Source organism: Boleophthalmus pectinirostris, unplaced genomic scaffold (genome assembly GCF_026225935.1).
Source record: "Boleophthalmus pectinirostris isolate CB_2022bp ecotype Guang Dong unplaced genomic scaffold, ASM2622593v1 HiC_scaffold_17, whole genome shotgun sequence".
NCBI lineage: Eukaryota > Metazoa > Chordata > Actinopteri > Gobiiformes > Gobiidae > Boleophthalmus > Boleophthalmus pectinirostris.
In genome coordinates this window covers 34,202,380-34,223,904 of record NW_026571115.1, presented here as the reverse complement: position 1 = coordinate 34,223,904, position 21,525 = coordinate 34,202,380, and the positions used below count along the sequence as shown (strand labels likewise).

The 21,525-nt window shown below is 42.0% G+C and overlaps 1 protein-coding gene across 2 annotated transcripts in view; it reads right to left on the bottom strand.

Moving 5' to 3' along the window:
- The window catches only part of engase (endo-beta-N-acetylglucosaminidase), a 49,882-nt gene that overhangs the window by 11,220 nt on the left and 17,137 nt on the right, over positions 1-21,525 (bottom strand). For both annotated transcript variants that reach the window (XM_055152665.1, XM_055152666.1), the window contains exons 5-9: positions 13,909-14,063; positions 10,199-10,347; positions 5,718-5,889; positions 537-640; positions 345-456 (exon numbers count right to left, since the gene is read on the bottom strand). In XM_055152665.1, the coding sequence (XP_055008640.1) occupies positions 345-456; positions 537-640; positions 5,718-5,889; positions 10,199-10,347; positions 13,909-14,063 (692 nt within the window). The remainder of the gene's footprint in view (positions 1-344; positions 457-536; positions 641-5,717; positions 5,890-10,198; positions 10,348-13,908; positions 14,064-21,525) is intronic.

The window sequence follows — 21,525 nt, the reverse complement described above, 5'->3', positions numbered from 1 at the left end:
GGTTTTAGGAGCACATATCCAAGTGTCCTGGGTCACATTTGAAAAAAAACAGATCGTTCAGACTGTCATTAAAAGATCAGATACAGGTCACATAGGAGCCAAAAAATCGGATTTGGGTCACTTCAGGCTGCAGTCTGAACGCAGCCTTAAACAGAGCACCAAGAGAAGCCTATTACCTGTCATCATATTTTCCATATCAACGTTTCATATATCTACTCACTTACAAAACTTAATTATTGAATTCATTACAATTAAGTATGTTAAGTCTCCACTGTCTACAAATGTGAATTGTGCCATAATTCCTTGATAAACAAAGCCCGTTCTAGTGGATCCTGGTGTAATACCTTCCCTCTCCAGTAGAGGCTCTTTCCAAAGCCCTGGCAGAAGGTGGAGGTGAAGGGGAGGGAGTGTACGGGTCTGTGGAGGGGCAGGAGGTCGGACAGCAGAGCCCAGAACCTGCGCACGACACAAAACCGCTTTATACTCTCAGTAAAACGTTCAATATCATCATCGTCACAGCGACATTCAGCACCGACTTGTCCTGGTTGTGTCTGAACTCGGTCTTCTCCTGAGTCTCGTACACCCAGCCCGGAGCGAAGACGGCCGCCGAGAAGTTGTGCTTTCGGATCATCTCCAGAGGCTGTCAGACAAAGAGGACAGAGAGGAATAACAATGTACTTAGAGGAGCTCTACATGGTTTTTACAGTTTTGACCTCAAGAGCTGAAGTACAATATATATGTACTGGGGGAAAAAAAATAGGTATTGCAATGGAATATCGGTGCAAATACTGAAAAATGATCGGTTCCATTATGTCAGATCAGCTGATGTCCTGGTTTGGCTTTAACTGGATGAAATTAAACTATTTACAGACTGATTTTGACACAGAACATCTCATAATATTTGAGCTTTAAGTCATACAAAGCTGTTCTGGAGCGATTTGAAGGTGGTTAAATAACAGCTCTGTTTTAAGGAAATTGGTTAATATTGGGTATAGGTAGTGGTACCCAACTGAAAAAAAAAAAAAAAAAAAAATTGGTACATTCCTAGATATATTGTCCTAAAACACAAAATTTTCACAAACAAAATGACAAAATGCGCATCAGTTAAAATGGCCGAAGTTTTAAATTCTGTAAACATCAGTCAATTAAAGATCAGCAACCTGTTTACCTCCATGGAAATGTCACTGCGTTGCCTGGAAAGTTCCACCTTATGGCATTACACTTCTCTATCTCCATGGAGACAAGCAGGTGAAGTTTTTCAAAGATATTTGAGAATTATTCATGAATTTATTTTTTATTAGAATTTGTATTTAACCAGAAAAGTGGAACATTTCAGACAAAGCGCCATCATATCCAGGAAAGTTACAAACTGCATAGGGGTGTGCAAAAATATTGAAATATCAATATATCATATTGTTTAATGTAATGATACAATATCAATATCGTGGGCTGCTGTATCGATATATCGCCAAGAGTATTTTTTGGTATATTTTACTAAATTATTTTGTTACAGCTACAGTTTTGTTGCTTGTTTTGATGATTAAAATGTTTGTGTTTCATTTAAACTTCGCACAAGAAGTGGTTTAACAAAGACTTTTAGTATCACAGCCATGATTTTGTCTTTATTTTTACTGAATCATATCAAATCAATTTGAAATATCGTATCGAACCAAAAGTTCACTGTATTGAGATATTTACTGTATCGTGGCATATGTATAGAGGTATGCATCGTATCGGCAACTTCTGAATGATACACAGGCCTAATACTGCATCTTTAAAGGTCCCATCTGATGCAAAATAACTCTTTTCACAATGTATTTTCTGCACATAAACAAGCACAATTTGGGTTTTGGAACATCCATTACACAATAGTTATGAAATCTTACTGATTTCTTGGAGACAGTCACAGACCAGGAACTATGAAAGTCCAACTATTGCTCCTCCCCCCGCCCGTCCTGAGAAAGCACAGGCTCCGCCCTCCAAACGTGACGTAGGCTCTGAGTGAGCCGCCCTTCCTCCGCCCATCTCAGGGAGGGAGGGGGAGACAGACGTGACCCTGATAGCGGCAGGAATAAAATTTTATTCATCATGGCGATACAGCGCGTTCAGCCGCATGTGTTGGACCCGGAATCGGACGAGGACTTTGAGGTGCACGAAGCGCGAGCACCGCGTCGATATCAGCTGAACATTACTGATTGGTAAAGTATTAATAAACACTAGTAGATAAACTTATTATATCGTGTAACTGCAGTCGGGGTGGAGGTGTTGGAGCGGGGGAGGGGGGCGGGTGTGAAGCGCTTTCTGCTACGTCAAACGCGTCATAGGTGTATCTGCCGCGTCATCGGTGTAGCAGTTTTAGTTCACTGTCACGTGGGAGGGTGGCAGAAATACACTGCAATTTGTTAAAAAACTGCCGAATCAATCTAAAAACCACTTCGGCGACAAATCCAAGGCCCACACATCACTCTTAGAAGGTAGAAAGCTCTGAAAAGTTGATTTTGCATGAGATGGGCCCTTTAAAAGTGCATTGTGTAGTTTAAAATAATGTATATGCCAAGTGTATGGACTGACTGATCTTCTGACAACAATGGAAAGTGATTAATTTTCAAATATGGGAATCACCTGCACCACTGTTTCCCAAAGACTGGGTCGCAGGAGATTTTTTTAGGTCCCCCTGTCAAGATCTGCAGTATACAGCTGTAAACATGGATCTGTGACCTTATCTCTATTCCGGGCTCAGCATTTTGTCAAAATCTCCTGTCCTCAGTAGGGCCAGTGTTTCTCTGCTTATTCCTTTCACTATTACATATTTGTGTGAAGTGGGATTTTCTGTGCTCACAAAAATGAAGCCAAAGCACAAAAACAGACTGAATGCTGCGCCTGATCTGCTGCTGCGTCTCCTCCTGCACCCGGACTGAACGCGCTACAAAAACACACAAACTCTCACCTATCTCACTAGAAATGTTCAAATGTTAAGACATGTTTTGTATAATTTCTAATCTTTTTGTAATTATTTTATTGACTATTCTGTTCCAGTATTGCTGGTTCAATTGAATGTTGAAAAGAAAAAGAAATCAAATCCACTTTTATTTTGTGATTTACGAATAACGTCTATTGATTTGGGTCGCGAAGGTTTGTGACTTTTAATATAAAGTTTGGCAAACACCGACCTACACGACACCGACAGATCGATGTTTGTTTAGCTATGGCAGTTAGTAGAAGTTTCTAATGAATCCCCCACACACACTAATCCTAAACGCCCTCCTCCTCCTCCTCCCTTGGCTCCTGGAGGGTCCCGGAGCTGAAGCCCATTGTCCCCTCAGTCAGCGCACATCAGCTGTGACCCGGGGGGGCGGACAGACGAGCATTCATGTGTCCACGGCCGCATTCTCTGCGCGTTTCCCTCACAAAGGCCCCCGTTTGGGTTCGGGTCTGAGCTGTGGGCGGAACCGTCGGAGCGGCAGAGGGACAAAAAAACACAGACGCCGACAGAGAGGTCATGTGATCGGACCTACAGCAGCCCGGGCCACGGAAACATACGGAATGATTAACCCGGGGGACGTGATTTGTGATTTGCTCTTTACACACTCCCAATAGATTCTTTTCAGATGTAAACCTAATCACAATGTTCACTGTTTGGAAATGGAGGTGACAGGAGGTTAAAAGTGCATTGTGTAACTTTTCTACTGGACGGTCCATCACAATTAAGAACGACAAACAATAAAAAAGGAAAACAGTTTAGTTATTTCATTATTCCATTTTAGTGTCAAACAAAAAAAAACAGATTTCGACCTCTATTTCCAATATTTAATTTAAAGTTTATTTCTAGTCTCGGTGTCTACTTTAATTTTGATATTTAGTTTTTATTTTGATATTATATTCGCTATCCGCCTGTGAATTCAGTGTCAACCATGGACCTATAACAAAAAAAAAATTAAAGATTTTATTACAGTTCTATGGTGTCAACTGGAAAAAAGGAGTTTATCGCCTCACTGCTTCCTGTTTTTCGTTCTGGAATTTAAGGTTGGGCGGTAATACAGTATTACGGTATCCGGAGGTATCAGAAAGTAGCAACGGTATCAGTTTTATTACCGTCATTAAAAAAATCTGCAGCGAATAAGGACCCAATATAATTTTATAATTTATTGATACCAACATTTGTTTGCTCAACATAAACGATATCACGATTGAAAACTAATAATGTCTATAATGTTTCTTTTAACTGTGTGGGGAGACGACGTTTGATTAGTTTCGTTCCGTTGTCACGTGACGCTCATAAGGGAGACCAAGACAAAACGTCAAGTCCGGCTGCAAACGAGTTGGTCCCCCCCCCCAAAAAAAACCAAAAAAAAAACCTAGTACTTCTACAGTTTGGCAGCATTTTGGCTTCAGGTGCACATTTTACGTTTACGTCATGTTTACGTTTTACGGAAATGAAACTTAAAACCACATGGCTCATTTGCATAAACTATAAAGCGCAGATAAATACAGCTGTTTCCTTGTGTCACTGATGCGGTTCAGCTTCTGTCGGACTAAAGGACACGACTCGGACACGGAATATGAGTGTTCTTTCTGTGACAGAGGGGTGTTCTGCTGATGGTGAGTCTGTTCTGTTTGTCGTGTTGGAGATGGTTCATGTGAAACTTTTCAGAGATTACAAGTCTGCAGGTCGTACACACAGATCGTACAACGGTGCGGCTTCGTAGCTTATCAAAGTCGTACTAAAACATGTTGGTAATACGGTAATACTTTACACCCCGGTAAAATCTTGAGAAGGTTGAACGGTATCAAAATTTGGATATCGCCCAATCCTACTTTCTAAGGCTCGAAAGTAAAGGCGTCAGTATAAAAGAACACGACATGTTTGTCCACAAAATGAGCTCTTTCCAACTCTGTATGTGAGAGATGAGATTTGGTCCTGTTCTAGTCCTGGTCTAGTCCTGATCTAGACCAGGTTTAGTTCCAGGTTTAGTCCCAAACGTATTGATCAACAAGGGAACTCTATTATGAACTTATCTATTCTTGTAGTTAAAGTTCCTAGGTTAGAACTCAACTTCCTGCAAATTTTCAACACAGTTTTTAACTTTTCTTTAGAAATTGCTTCTTCATTTATATTTACAAAAGGTATCGTCCCACTAAAGGTGCATTGTGTAACTTTTCTGGTGGAGTCAAACACTATTCTACATGGAGACGTCATTTCTTTGTCTGAAATGTTTCACAATATGGTATTAAACGTTTCTGTCTTCATGGAAACTTAAACAGTTCAAGTTACAAGTCAGATCTGTGGAAACTCACAGTCAGAAATGCCTGTTTTTCGAGGTATTTTTGAGCTATAAAAACACCTGTAACTGAATAAATGTAAAGTAGAGCTGTTTAATGTCACACTGTGGAACATTCCAGACAGAGCAATGACATATCCATAGAAACAAGCAGGTGACGGGCCCCCAAACAAAAGGTTACATAGTTCAACTTTACGTCAAAATTAGAAAGCGATAAAAACCTGTGAGATACACTTTAATTAAAAATACTTACCATATTTTTTAGACTTTAAGGCACCGGATTAAAAGACGCATTAAGCGAAACAAACGGACGACACTTGAGCCCAGAGGCAAATAATAGATAATAATAGAAAATTAAAGGATTTTAAGTGCACCTTATAGTCCGAAAAATACGGTAGTTGTACAATAGCTGATTCTCGCTGTAGATGAGTGCCGTACCTTGTTGGTTTCGTACATTCCCCCGACCACGTCTCCTCTCGCGAACACGTCCACCCCGATGTAAACGTCCGCCTCTCTGCCCTGCACGGCGCTGTAGCCCTTCATCCACTCCAGGTTCTGCTCGTTCCAGTTGTAGTTTGTGAAGAAGCCGTCGCACACCTCAAAGAACTGCCTGAGAAAACAAACATACACACTTTATTTATTATTCACGTAAATAAATAAACTGAGACGGATGCTCGACACAAATAAATGTTGTTTTCATTTCACATTTCACATTGCAATAAACTATAACATACATAGACCATATTTTACATTTTGTGGATTGTAAACCACAAATCTAAAATGGTTTAGTAAAGAAAACGTCAGAATTCATCAGCCTTAGTGGCATTTCACTGTAGAACGCACCAGATTTTCATTTATGTGTTTTTATTGTTGAAGAATTGATGCCTTGAGACCGAGACAAAACCAAGACCACGGCCCATCGAGACCAAATCGAGGCCATCTTTGTCATTTTCTACATTTATTTGTATTTTAGAGTTATTTTGGCACATATGTATCAATGTTTTTACAAATCTATTCCCATTCTATCTGATTAATGTTCATTTAGGCTTGATCATAAGCCAACCAAACTGTAAACACTCTGCGCTTGTTTTTTGGACCCTCAGCCTCAGTTTGAGAACCCCTTCTTTAAGAGAACTTCCACTGGCGCTTTACAGAAAATCGCTTCAAAACGAATAAAGTAGGTTGAATTTTTAAACCTGTTTTTTCAAATTCCTAACTGGAGTTACATTCTCTTACTGGTTGCAGTGGTATTTAGCCTCTGCACATTTAACAAATACACGTCATTGTTGTCGAAGTTTTCAGCTTGTCCAAGAAAAGGTGGAAGTAAAAGGCTGGAGACCAACAGGACGTCTTACGCAGGAGTATATTTATCATAAGTTTATTTATCATCAGTAATACAGGCCTGAGGGGACTTGAAAAATCAACATAGTGTGATTTCAAAAGTGAACATAGTGTGATTCATTGATTTAGAGTGTTCAAGCCCCTTGACTCTGCTTCCAGAGGAAGAGGAGGTTTATAAAGCGAGTGGTGAGACTATGAAGACCAGTAGGCACAAGTTAGATCAGGGGTGTCAAACATATCCGGCCCTCCAAGACCTTTAATCTGGCACTCGACTGATTTTCTACTAAAATATTTCAATTATTTTCTATTAAAATATTGTTAATTTTCTGCAGTGTTTATCACAGCAGCGTCTCCAGCGTCTCTGTACGTGGCCCCTCCCACCAGAGCAGCACAAATGAAGACTTGTCTCTTTCCAAACGCTCTTAAAGGACGATCGTTTTGACTGTTGACCGTGACACCCTCATCAGAAAAATGTCCAACATGAGAAAAGTGGAGCCGAGTGCAGGATTTTCCAAGAAAAACTGACTTATTCCTATTTACATACAAGTTCATGTTAAAACATTGTGTTGAAATTGCATTTTTCTTAAAGTTTCAGGTTGTTCATAATAAAAAAAATCGGAATATCGATATATCGTATCGTTTAATGTGATGATACGGTATCGATATCGTGAGCTGCCGTATCGATATTTCACCAAGAGTATTTTTAGGTGTGTTTTACTAAATTATTATGTTACAGAGCTACATTTTTGTTGCTTGTGGAGTGAAAGGAAACTCATTTATGCGACACATTTGATATTTTTACTGTTTTGATGATTAAAATGTTTGTGTTTCATATGAACTTTTCACAAGAAGTGATTTAACAAAGACTTTTAGTATCAGAGCCACGATTTAGCCTTTATTTTTTATTGAACCGTATTGAATCGATTTGAAATATATCATATCGAATCAAAAGTGCACTGTATCGAGATATGTATCGTATCGTGGCCTGTGTATCGAGGTATGTATCGTATCGGCAACTCCTTAATGATACCAGCCCTATTCATAATATTATAATATTTTGTAAAAGAAAGAGTTCATCAATTAAAAAAGATTCATGTAATAGATTTGCTTTTCTTTGCACAAATAAAACTTACTATTATTTTTTGGGTTTATATGACATGAGTTTTCTGATCCGGCCCATTTTGGATCAAAGTCGGTTGGATATGGCCCCCGGACCAAAATGAGTTTGACACCCCTGAGTTAGAAAATGGTGTGTCAATGGTGTGTCAAGGGAAGATCATAGTATAAATAAAGCTTTTGTGAGTCAATGTTAAACTGAGATGTACGTGGAAGATAAATTACTTAAACTGTCTAACAGTCATGACAAACAAAGATTTATTTGGCATTTTATTAGGCAAACTTCAGCTACTGTACCGACACTGTAGCATAAATTTTGATTAGGTTTTGCTTCGCATTTCGTCTTTTGCCCTTCTGATCTAATCAGCGCGACTGAGCCGATGCAGGTGAACAGGCAGGATGTTTTAAAAAGTTTAGTCTGCCCTGTGATTCACGCTGGCACGCAAGGGAACAACACGCTGTTGTGAACAAACCGCGTGATGGGAGAGTGTGTGTCTGTGATTCGCCGGTCTCGAGTGACATATCCATAAAAACAAGCAGATGACGGGCCCCCAAACAAAAGGTTACATAGTGCACCTTTACGTCAAAATTAGAAAGCGATAAAAACCTGTGAGATGCACTTTGATTTAAAATACTTACCATATTTTTAGCACTAGAAGGTGCACAGGATTATATGTGCGATGTGCTGGTCTTGAGTGTTACAACCACACCTGATTATGAGTTATTCCCACTTCACATGCCCCTGACCCCCGTGTGTTCTGACCCCGTGTGTTCTGACCCCTGTGTGTTCTGACCCTGTGTGTTCTGACCCTGTGTCTTCTGACCCCTGTGTTCTGACCCCGTGTGTTCTGACCCTGTGTCTTCTGACCCCCATGTGTTCTGACCCCCGTGTGTTCTGACCCCCGTGTGTTCTGACCCCGTGTGTTCTGACCCCCGTGTGTTCTGACCCCCGTGTGTTCTGACCCCGTGTGTTCTGACCCTGTGTCTTCTGACCCCCGTGTGTTCTGACCCTGTGTCTTCTGACCCCCGTGTGTTCTGACCCCCGTGTCTTCTGACCCCGTGTGTTCTGACCCCCGTGTGTTCTGACCCTGTGTCTTCTGACCCCCGTGTGTTCTGACCCTGTGTCTTCTGACCCCCGTGTGTTCTGACCCCCGTGTGTTCTGACCCCTGTGTCTTCTGACCCCCGTGTGTTCTGACCCTATGTCTTCTGACCCCCGTGTGTTCTGACCCTGTGTCTTCTGACCCCCGTGTGTTCTGACCCTGTGTGTTCTGACCCCCGTGTCTTCTGACCCCCGTGTGTTCTGACCCCCGTGTGTTCTGACCCTGTGTCTTCTGACCCTGTGTCTTCTGACCCTGTGTCTTCTGACCCCCGTGTGTTCTGACCCCGTGTGTTCTGACTCCCGTGTGTTCTGACCCTGTGTCTTCTGACCCCAGTGTGTTCTGACCCCCGTGTGTTTCTGACCCCGTGTGTTCTGACCCCCCGTGTGTTCTGACCCCCGTGTGTTCTGACCCCCGTGTGTTCTGACCCTGTGTCTTCTGACCCTGTGTTTCTGACCCCCATGTGTTCTGACCCCTGTGTTCTGACCCGTGTGTTCTGACCCCGTGTGTTCTGACCCCGTGTGTTCTGACCCCCGTGTGTTCTGACCCTGTGTCTTCTGACCCCGTGTGTTCTGACCCCCGTGTCTTCTGACCCCCGTGTGTTCTGACCCTGTGTCTTCTGACCCCCGTGTGTTCTGACCCTGTGTCTTCTGACCCCGTGTGTTCTGACCCTGTGTGTTCTGACCCCCGTGTGTTCTGACCCTGTGTCTTCTGACCCTGTGTCTTCTGACCCCCGTGTGTTCTGACCCCCATGTCTTCTGACCCCCGTGTGTTCTGACCCCCGTGTGTTCTGACCCTGTGTCTTCTGACCCCGTGTGTTCTGACCCCCGTGTGTTCTGACCCCGTGTCTTCTGACCCCCGTGTGTTCTGACCCCCGTGTGTTCTGACCCTGTGTCTTCTGACCCTGTGTCTTCTGACCCCCGTGTGTTCTGACCCCCATGTCTTCTGACCCCTGTGTTCTGACCCCCGTGTGTTCTGACCCCCGTGTGTTTCTGACCCCGTGTGTTCTGACCCCGTGTGTTCTGACCCTGTGTCTTCTGACCCCCGTGTGTTCTGACCGTGTGTCTTCTGACCCCGTGTGTTCTGTCCTGTGTGTTCTGACCCCGTGTGTTCTGACCCCCGTGTGTTCTGACCCCGTGTGTTCTGACCCTGTGTGTTCTGACCCCGTGTGTTCTGACCCCGTGTCTTCTGACCCCGTGTGTCTTCTGACCCCGTGTGTTCTGACCCTGTGTCTTCTGACCCCGTGTGTTCTGACTCCCGTGTGTTCTGACCCGTGTGTCTTCTGACCCCGTGTCTTCTGACCCCCGTGTCTTCTGACCCCGTGTCTTCTGACCCCGTGTCTTCTGACCCCCGCGTGTTCTGACCTGTTGTTCTGGTTGAGCTCGTTCTGCCACTGGAGCTTCCCCGTCTGCACCACGCTGTCGTACCACAGAACCAAACCCCCGGACACCCTTTCGTGGATCTGCTCCGTAAGGTACCGCAGGAACAGAGGCATGGTCTCCACCGCAGACGCCTGGAACACAACACCACCAGGTTTAGATTGAGAATAGTTCTAAGAAATGCGTTCAGAAAAAGTTCTAACGGCAAATTTGAGGAAAATTCGGTAAACGTGTTATTTCCCATAATTTGAGGCTGCTGATTCCAAATATTTAGTTTACCAAGCTGAATATAAAAACAACTGAAATAAAAACAACTAAAAATTAAAGCTGGCGTCCTTCATTTCCTTCATTTGATGAGCAGAAATGAAACACATTCCTGATTCAGATTTCTACTCGGTTTAGATTCTAGGTGATTGCTCATTTATCTCTGTTTACTATCGACAGTTTTCATTCTTTATTTGAGAATAAATCCAATCCAATCCACTTTATTTCTGTCGCACATTTCACAAACAAACCGTTTCCAAAGTGCTGCACAAATACATAATAATAACAACAATAATAAAATGATAGAATAAACTACTAAAATAATACTAGTCTTTTTTTTTTTATATAATTTGTCAAGTTAAAAATAAAATAAAATAATAAAAAACTGTAAAATAAAATAAGAATAAAATCATAGAATAATAAATAAATAAACATAGAATAAGAAATAAATAAACCAATAAACCGCTTTGGGTATCTTGAAAGGCGCTACATAAATGCAATCAATCAAATCAATGAATTAAATCAATAAAACCAATAAAAACACATAAAAATAAATAAAAAACACAGAGGAGTACACAACTCACGCGGCATTAAAGCCAGAGAATAAAAGTTTGTCTTAAGACGAGACTTAAAACTCCACTGATGAATGGATGGATAATATATTCATAAGTTTTATATATATATATTTGTATTAATATGCAAATTAGAAGGCTTAGAACTCAAAATCCAGCTTGGTAAACAAAATATTCTGAATCAGCACACTCAAATTATATAAAAAAAATAAAAATGGTTTACTGACTTTTCCTCAAATTTGCCCTTAGGACTTCTCTTCTGTGAAAATAATCGTAATCTAAACGTAATCTAAACTCAAACTAAGCATTTTCAGCCCCACAGAAGTAAAACCCACGCTCTTTCATGATAAAAATAAACGCTTTCTCTTTGGAAAGGACACACATGGATTCCAAAAAGAGGAGTTAAGGTCAGGTTAGGTAAAGAGAACACAACAGTCTAGTCAGAACTTGTGGGAGATTCGATATAGATAAACCAACAGATCTTTGAAGAGCTGAAACACTTGCGGTAATAAAACCACTGTACCCATGCCCGAGGTGTAGATGTAAATATATAAATATGGTCTGACTAAAAGTACTCGGCTTTGAACCAAAATAAGGTGAAGTCAAAACGTGTCCTTGTTTTGATGTACATTTTCGACGGTGCTGATGTACAAGAAATGGTTCATTTATAAACGAGGCTTTTTACGGAGTTAAACTAAACAGAAATTCAGCTTTTACAAACTTTTTTTCAAGTTTTCAAGGGATATGTGAGATTGAAAAAGTGATTCAGGAAGTGTTTTTAAAGTCCACACTCCTTCGTCAGCCTCATTCTGATGAAAAAGCATGGAGTTTAAAAACACTTCCTGAATTACCGGCATGTCTTGTTTTTGTCTTGTGTTTTGAGCTTTGAAGAGGAAGACAAACAACATCTACAGAGTTAATCAATGAAACCAAAGTTTGTTTTGATAAGAAAAATACAGTATGTACAGTATAATATGTTTCTGAGCGATGTGACCAAAAAAGAAAAAACAAATCCTCATATTGATTATGTAGTGTTGTAGTCACACATTTATTACCTGGTCCCTGACGGTTTGACCAGGTTTTGTATTCGCCCTGTGTGCGTCTGTTATGCATGTCTGTCCACCTGCGTTATTTCCGCCATTTATGGACTGATTGTCACCAAATTTGGTACGTTGGTCAAGCCCCCGTGTCCGATGCTGCAAAAAAAAAGTTTGGTGACGATCCGAGGTCATTTGAGGTCACACGGGTCAATTGAAAGGTCACGTCGTTATAAAGGATGAAGGCAATTTCGTCAATTTCTGAACCATCTGCGGGCTAAAATATTCACCCAATCATCACACAAGTTGGCACACACATAACCGGGGCACACTGGATGTGACAGGTTGAAACCGGTCAAGGTCACTTGAAGGTCAAGGTTAACCAAGGTCAAATATGCGTTTTTGGTCATAACTCCGCGAAGGACCGAGCTCGAGCAACAGGAGTGTCTCAAAATCTCAGAAAAATGATGATCTATTTATAATTTTGTATGGTAAAATATTAATAGTTTTCGAGATAATCACTAATTATAACAGTTCCTTTCTCTTTCAGTGTAGCCGTTAATATTCTAATTTCTTCTTTTCCTGGTGATACACAACACACTGATCTACAGTCACACAACTAACAGACACACAACTCATGAAAAATGACATTTTGGTTACACACTAGTAAACACAGACATTCTCATGTGTGACCAATATCACACAAATGTTCATGGGCCTGTACACATACACACATTACATTGTGGATATAATGATCATGTGATATGGGCTGGGCTCCTCATAAACTGCTTCTGTGGTGATGAACTGACCCACCGACGCCTCATGAGGACCAGGTTGCTCTCACTGATTGCACTTGTTTGTATTTGAGTTATTTTGACACATATATATCAATGTTTTTTTGGTTTTTTTAATACATTTATCTTCATTTAATCTCATAAATGTTAATTTAGACATAAAAAAAGCCAAGCAAACTGTACTGCACTTAAACACGCCCCGTTTTTGGACTCTCACCCACAGAGAACCACTTTTTTAAGAGTTTACACAAAACTGTGAAAAAGTGAAATGGGTAGGACTTTTAAACCTGTTTTTTCAAGTTTCTAACTAGAGTTACATTCTCTTACTGGTTTTGCGGTGGGATTTAGTCTCTGTACATTCACCAAACGCACGTCGTGACAAATAAAGATGCATTTGTGCACTTTTATTAAACAAACTTCAACCACAGGTTATTGCCATAATGAAATATGATCGCGCTCGACGAGTGTCAGACCTTGAGTCCAAGACGAGACAGAGTAAAAAAACGTTTTCGAGTACTACAACATAATGATTATGATTTTCTTTTCTGTTTTAATTTTGTTGATCGATTGGTTGACTAAAAAGGGAGCGTGGGAAAAGCTCTCAAAACTATTACATAAAGTATTTTAGTGTTTCTGACCCAAACTGCACTCACAAGGCTTCACCTGCAGGGGGCGCTCATGTAAAAACTACTATTTATGCAGAAACACTATAAGGAAACTTTGTATTTATATAAAGCCAGATTAAACTTGTAAATCATGAGTTTTATCTGCATTTGTACATTGAAATACCAAAAAAATACCTTCTAATATAAATATAATTCTCCCCTCTACTGTGATCCATATAAATCCTTATCATCTAAATAAAATGATTAGTCGACCAATACAATTTCTGGCATTGGTGAAAACTAAAATTGACTAATGATACTAGGAGTTAGAAAGGACAGTAAAGCCTTATTATAATTTGGTATAAAACTAAATATTATGATTCAGTGTTGCATAATTTATTTTTACGTATTTCCAGGACTCACGCTCAGTTCATTCTCTATGTTTATCAGCCAGCCGTCGAAGCCGTAGCAGTGACAGATCTGCACCAGTTTGTCGGCTACAGCGCGGTACGACTCCTCGTCCTTCAGGAAGTCCTCACACACTTTAGCGCCGTCTGTCCACTCTGTGATGAACGTCCCTGCAACCCAAACAAGCAAAAAACACACAGAATATTAAAGATGGAACATAAACGCCTTACGTATTACACCATATGGACTCCTAAGAGCTTTAAAGGTTGTATGGAGGATTTTTTGTTTTGTTTAAAATTGGCATTGAAAGTTTAAAATACCATTACAGAGACGCAGCAGCTTTTAATTATGATGACCGAAAAAAAAAAAGAAAGAATGAAAATCTATCAACTGTGGACGTAGTGAGGCCAGATAAACATCAGCCAATAGAAAACGAGGCTCCCTCTTTTTCTATTGGCGTTGTCAGTCAAACTCCCTACATTTTTAGTGTAACTGAGTCGTCAGCGCTCGGGGATTACGTGGTTTATGCAGCGGTTCTTTGAGGCTTTTTCAAACTGTAGCTTCCCTCGCAATTCGCACAAAGTTTGTTGCGGTGGTGGACGAGAATCCACGAGCAGTTCGCCGCAAAAGAAAGTCCGAAGGGACTAAAAACTGACGCGTCGGTCGCTAAAATATTTCTAGGCAGGTCACTTCAACAGTGATTCTGAACATGCACTGGATGTAAACAAATGTGATTTCTAGAGTAAAGAGGCGGGAGGAGGAGATGTTTCTACTGAGGAAGGTGGTGTCACACATACACAACATTTGAAAAAGGACGGTCGCTGTATTTTGCTTCCCTTAAAAAATCCTCTATACAACCTTTAAGTCGTGTTATAATGTTACCTCAACAAAAACAGAGCTGGAGTTGTGTTTTGTTTCATTCACACATGTTTAGTAACCTTTCATTATTAATCTGTCTACATCTCTAAAGCTCAAAATGCTCTGTTCCACCCTGTGATGTGGTAGTTTTCAAGTTCAAGCTCCTTTTCCCTTTAGTTCAGCACACTGCCCTACAAAAGCAGAAAGCTGTAACATCACGTTTGTTAATGTCATTTTGGGGATATTTGAGACTAGTCAGACTGGCGCCACCTAGTGCCTCCACTCAATTTCATTTCTCTCCAGCGACTAGAGCGGGAATCAAAATACACTAGACGGTTTACAAGAACCCCGGAAGTTGTAGAACACGCACCGACCAATCAACGAAGAGCCGTGAAGCCATGACTTCAAACTCGTCGCGTCTGTCTGTGTGCCTTTTGTAGAACAGCACAACTGTAAACAAAGCGTCGAGATGGATGTAGACGAAGACAGACATTCTGTGTTGGCAACTGTGTTAGCAACACGGCCAGGACAAGACGTGAAAACCTGACATGTCCGGGGAAAAACGGACATTTGGTCACTCTACACTACGCACAGCGACCTACATTCAGTTTGTCGATTAAAAATGAACGTAATCGACAAAATTCTGAATGATCAATTATCGATTAATCAACTAATCATGCCCTTCCCTAATTTGGAGTGAGTTGGAGAGTTTGGTAAACTTGTTCTGTTCTGTTGTTTATGTTATAGATTATTTGAAGAACTGTTCATATGTGTCTGTTGTTCTCTGTTCTATAGTTTTTACTACAACTTGACTTTCAACATGAAATGTCAGTTCCTGGTCTCTGATTTTATAAAATAAATGTCCCCCAAAAAGTGTGACTTAAATATGTTTTTTTCTTCTTCATTATGTGTTTTTTGACTGGTGAGACTTAAACTCCGGAGCGACTTATAGTTCAAAAATACGTTACACTTAAATGATCTTTAATGTCAAAGTATTTTGTGTATTTATTCGAACTGTACACACTATACTGCTAAGTCACTTGTGTCAAACTGTTTAACTGTGTAAGTGTCACCACACGATCCTGATCAGCACTAAACAGGAAAATCAAAACTCTTCTAGATCATTTCAGACAAACACCATGATGACTCAACTTTGGTGAGGTGTTTTTCTTATAATGGGGGAAAGTCTGGGAAAATCAAGACAATAATAATGATCATGTCAGTTCCTGGCTTTGGTCTTGGCACGACTCCTCCTTTTTGACTCATAACACAAAGGAAGAGAACAGGAACTGACAAATAAGGGTCAAAGGTCAATTTTGAGCTCAGTATTTTCACGTACTGTATTTTCTGGGCTATTAGTCGCTCTGGATTATAAAACGCACTGTCATTAAATGGTCTATTTTCAAACTTTTTTCACAAATAAACCGCACCGGACTTTAAAGGAAACACAACAGTGTGATGGGTGAGTGGTTTTGTTTGTTTGTTCGTTCACGGTGACTCTGGGCTTTGTTCAGTTGTGGCGTGTAGGGAGGGTGCTGTCTGGGATCGCTGGATTGTCGGCCTGTTCGCAGTGACTCAGTTGTTCGGTTGTTTCTAGAAGTGGCACATTGGACTCGCTTTTTCGGTTCGTTCCTCCGTTCCGTTCCTCGTCGGCGTGGAGTGATGAGTGTGGCTGTTGGTGTTTTTCGCCGCGCGGCCGCTGTCTGCTCCGTGTGTGTTTGCGGCTTTGTAGTTTACTGAAGTCGTGCTGGGCGCTCTGGATTGTGGGGCGCGCGGTCGTTTTTTGATGGGGTTTGGAGGCTTAAGAGCGCGTCTAATAGCCCGGAAAATACGGTACAAATATTTCTTCATTATAGCAACTAGTCGTCAAATTTTGGGAGTCCTGTCTATTAAACTTTTATCTGGACAAAACAGAAAAATTTGAAGAAAACACAACTCCAGGTCTGTTTGTGATGCTGAAACTACATTAGAACATATGTGAGAGACTTGATTAATGACTTTACAGTTACGCATGATTGTGATGAATTAGTGTACCCTTGTTCTTGTTGTTTTGAATTCTGATTGTTCTTGTTGTTTGAATTCTGATTGTTGTTGTTTTTGCGAGATGTATTTGAACGCCCCGCACAGTTTCTTGGTACGTGCCTTGAACTAGACTGACGTGTGTTTTTTTTGTTTTGGACCGCGGCTAGGCACGGTATGGGAGCGGGGACTGTTACAGCCGATTTAAAAAAATTGTGTGTGGCTTTGTAATAAATATCCCCTGTGGAAGAGAACGGAATCGTTTTTGTGCCTAAAGATCTGTAACATCATGGCGAGCCAGCCAGGAGATTGGTTTTAAACGAACTTTGAGCGTGAGAAAAAGGACTTTTGTTAGTAACCGTTAGCCGAAAACGTTAGCGTCCTCGCGCTGCTGAAAAAAACCTCTCTCCAAAAACGAACCTGGAACAACGGATAACAAGTTGATTTGTGAGTACGCAAAATGGAGCTAGAAAATCTGAGAGACGAACTTACTACTACTTTATGCCAAAGAAGCAAGGATCAGCTCGTAGAAGCCTGTAACCTGCTAAAATGTGAGGCAGGGGAAGGGTTACTTAAAGGTTGTATGGAGGATTTTTTTTTCGTTTTTTTTGTTTCAAGTTGTCAATGATAGCATTATAGAGGTGCAGTAGCCTTGTAATTATGATGACCAAAAAAAGAGAATAAAAATTCATCAACTCTGGACGTGGTGGGCCAGCTAAACATTTGCCAATAGATAACGACATTGCCTCGTTATCTGTTAGCTGACAGGCTATCAATCAAACTCCCTACGTTTCTAGCGTAACTGACCTGCCTGCGCGCCGCCGGTACGTGGTTTACGTACGACTGTCACGCAGTCCACAGACGCAAGACGCTGTTTACTCCACCAACGCAACAGTTCTTAGCGGCTTTTTTTGACCTATATCTTTCGCAGTTAGCACAAAGTTTGTTGCAATGGCGCAAAATCCAGGAGCAGTTAGCCGCAAAAGAAAGTCCGTTTTTGAGGTCCTGAAAGAAGAAGACAAGGGGAAAAGCAGCGAAGCCAAACTAAGGTGACTTGAACATTCCAGCGATACTACTGAAGCAGACGCTTAAAGACTGACGCATTGGTCGCCAAATTACTCCTGGAAGAACTTCTGCAAGGTACTTTATCAGCTCGTCAGGACAGAAAGCGATATCCTAGCTGAAAACGTAATTTTCAAGGCAAAGAAAAGTCCGCTTGCTGCTGCGTGTTGTAGCTAGTTCATTCGCACTGAATCTCCGCGCAAAGGAGGCAGGAAAGGGTTACTTAAGGACATGAGCCGCAGAGCGCTAATGAAAATAATCGAACATAAACTGGATGAAGTCGAGACAGACTACGAGCTCGAGGAAGCCATCCAGTATGTGCAACAACTTTTATTAGCCATAGGACACACTGGGTCGAAAGGCGATGCTGAGGAGTGGCGTGATTTTTCCCGTGCGTCTGAAAGGTACAAGGAGCTACAGAGAGAAATCAGAGCGATAGAGGAGAAGCTGAACATGGCAGACGCCGCACCCAGTCCGGCTCATAATCCTGTACCAGGAAAGATCCCTGAAGTAACCATCCGTAGAGAGTTTCGGATCAGTGGCCAGATAGGGGAGGGTGGACAACGTGACAGGCTGTCCTATACCAACCTGCTCCATCAAATAGACAATGGGCTCCGCAAAGGCCACAGTGAGCCAGAGGTGATTGAAGCAGTGATAAGAGCCATCAGCCCTGGGCTCAAACTTCGTGACATGCTGGAAATAAAGACTGATTTGACACTCACTCAGTTAAAAACAATACTGAAAGGACATTACAGAGAAGATGATACATCAGACTTGTATCAAAAACTGATCAACATTTCCCAGGACCCAAAAGAGTCTCCTCAAGAGTTCCTCTTCAGAGCCATTGAGCTGAAAGACAGGCTGCTGTGTATATATCCAGAGGAAAAGAGGAGGAGCACTATGGAGCAGATTTGGTCAAGAGGAAGTTTCTGAGGTCAGTGGGTACAGGTCTACTGAATGACAACATTAAGTTTCAGATAAAGTCGCTTCTCGACAACCCGGATGTGACTGATGAAATCTTGATTGAGAAGACTGAATGAGGCAGCCAATCTTGAAATGGAGAGGCTGAACAAGCTAAAGAGAAACAATGCCAAAGTGCCAAAGATTAACGAACTGCTGACGGCAGAGGGACCACGCAGCAGCCCACTGACTACCTCAGTTCCAGCCAAGGAGAACACCAAACCAACCCGAGCTCCACCGGAGGTACAAGCCTTAGTGACAGAACTTAAGGCTGAGGTTGCAGAGGTGAAACAGATGGTGCTAGCTTCTCTTAATAACAACAAGCTTCAGCATACCAGGAGGCCAGTAGACAACGCAGGACCCCGTCGGAGGAGAGGCTGCAAGACCTGCCAGGATAACGGAGAGGGAGACAACTGCACCCACTGTTTCAAATGTGGCCAGTCGGGTCACATCTCCAGAGGTTGCAGAGCTTCGCGTCCGCTGCAGGGAAACGACGGAGGGCCACTGCCACGGGACCAGCAGTGACCCGGCCGTCTCATCAGGAGTCCCGCCACTGCTGCTACTGTCATCTGGAGGAGAAAGGCGACTCACCTCTTCAGACCTGCACAAGCTGTTCATCTGCCTGTTATTGCCCTACAACATGTCAGGAAAACCACTGGCAAGAACACAAACACATGTGTAAAACAGTGAGATTAGTTGAACAATATTTGGGTAACAAGGAAGAAACAAGGTGGTCCTCACAGATAGGGAGTGTTGATAACCTGGCAAACAAACAAGGAAAAAAAATTATCAAACTGATTGGTCGACGTAAAATGGTTAAGTGCACTTTTGATGACATAGTAGTTACAGCACTGTGGGATACTGGGGCCCAGGCAACTGTAATCAGTGATAAATGGAGGTCTGAGCACTTACCTCATACAACCATTAGGGGGATAGATGAACTTTTAGGACCAGAGCCATTAAATGGGCTTGCTGCCAACCAAACAACAATACCGTTTATTGGTTGGGTCCCGGTAGAATTTAAACTTCTAGGTGCAAGTGCCTCCAGCTCCAGCCTTCTAGTGCCTGTCTTAGTTTCCAGTGACCCTAATGTTGCTCAAGATCCTATTATAGGTTTTAATGTGATAGAGGAAGTTATTAATGAGCACATAAAACAACAGGGTACCATAAACAATGACTATGCTGCTAGCATTGTGAGTAATGCATTTGACATTGACAATGTCTCTGCCAAAACTTTTATCCAGCTGATGCAAACCCACCAAGCAGCTGAAGTAGAGACTCCAGTTAAGAATGGCCGGAGTAAAGTGGAGCTGGGCCCAGGTGAAGTGGTCACCCTTCGCTGCCGCACACGTATACAGGCGGAGGAGGACACTGCTATGCTGTTTTGTCCTGGTGTGAACTCAGCTTTACCTGAAGGACTGCATATTCAAGAGGTATTATTTAAGGTGAAAAGGGGTAACTCTGCCACTGTCCCGGTGTCTGTCACAAATACAACAGGCCATTGTATCACTGTAGGTCCACGGCTTATTTTGGGTCACACTGAAGGGGTAAAAACAATATACCCAGCAGCCTTACAACCTGGGGAAATACAAAAAAATGCTGAAGTGACAACTGATGCAGAGGTTAAACTCTCATCTCCCAAAAGTGACATAAGTGAGGCTTGGGACCCTCCTGTAGCTTTAGACCATCTAACGAATGAACAACAGGTTGCAGTAAGAGAGATGCTCAGGGAGGAATGCAAAGCTTTTGCTAAAGATGAAAATGATGTAGGTTGCATTCCTACCCTCCGCATGCACATTACCCTTAAAGACCAAACACCAGTTCAAAAGACTTACATTAGTGTGCCAAAGCCATTGCACCAAGAGGTCAAAGCATACCTGCAGGATTTAATAAATAGAGGGTGGGTCACAAAGTCAAAATCACCTTATTCGTCCCCCATAGTGTGTGTAAGGAAAAAGTCAGGCGAGTTAAGACTCTGCGTGGACTATCGTGAACTAAATCGTAAGTCAGTGCCTGACAGACATCCTATTCCTAGGATACAGGATATGCTTGACAGCCTTACGGGTAGCTCTTGGTTTACCGTATTAGATCAGGGGAAGGCTTATCATCAGGGGTTTTTAGATGAGGAGAGCCAGCCACTCACTGCGTTCATTACCCCCTGGGGTTTATACCAGTGGGTTAGGATCCCTTTTGGTCTTAGCTCTGCCCCGGCAGAATTTCAGAGGAGCATGGAAGAGTGTCTGTGGGGCCTACGTGATGATATTTGTTTACCTTATCTTGATGACAACTTGGTCCATAGCAAGTCATTTCAGGACCACATTGAACATGTAAGAGCAGTATTACAGAGATATCAAAAACATGGGGTAAAACTTACAGCCAAAAAGTGTGAACTGTTCAAACCTAGGGTCAGGTTTTTAGGCAGGATTGTGTCAAAAGAGGGCCACAGCATGGACCCAGCAGAGGTCGCCCCTGTGCTGTCATTGAAAGAAAAACAGCCTAGCACAGTGGGTGAGTTGAGACAAATACTGGGGTTCTTGTCTTATTATAGACCCTATATACAAGACTTTTCTCGTTTTGCCAAGCCTTTGTATGAACTGCTAGCAGCCCAGCCTGCCCAAAACCAACATAATGTAAAGACTAAAAAGGGGAAAAACAAACTGACTCGAGGACAGTTGCCCTCTTCTGCCCCAGTTAAATGGACTGACACTCATCATCAAGTTTTATGTTACCTAG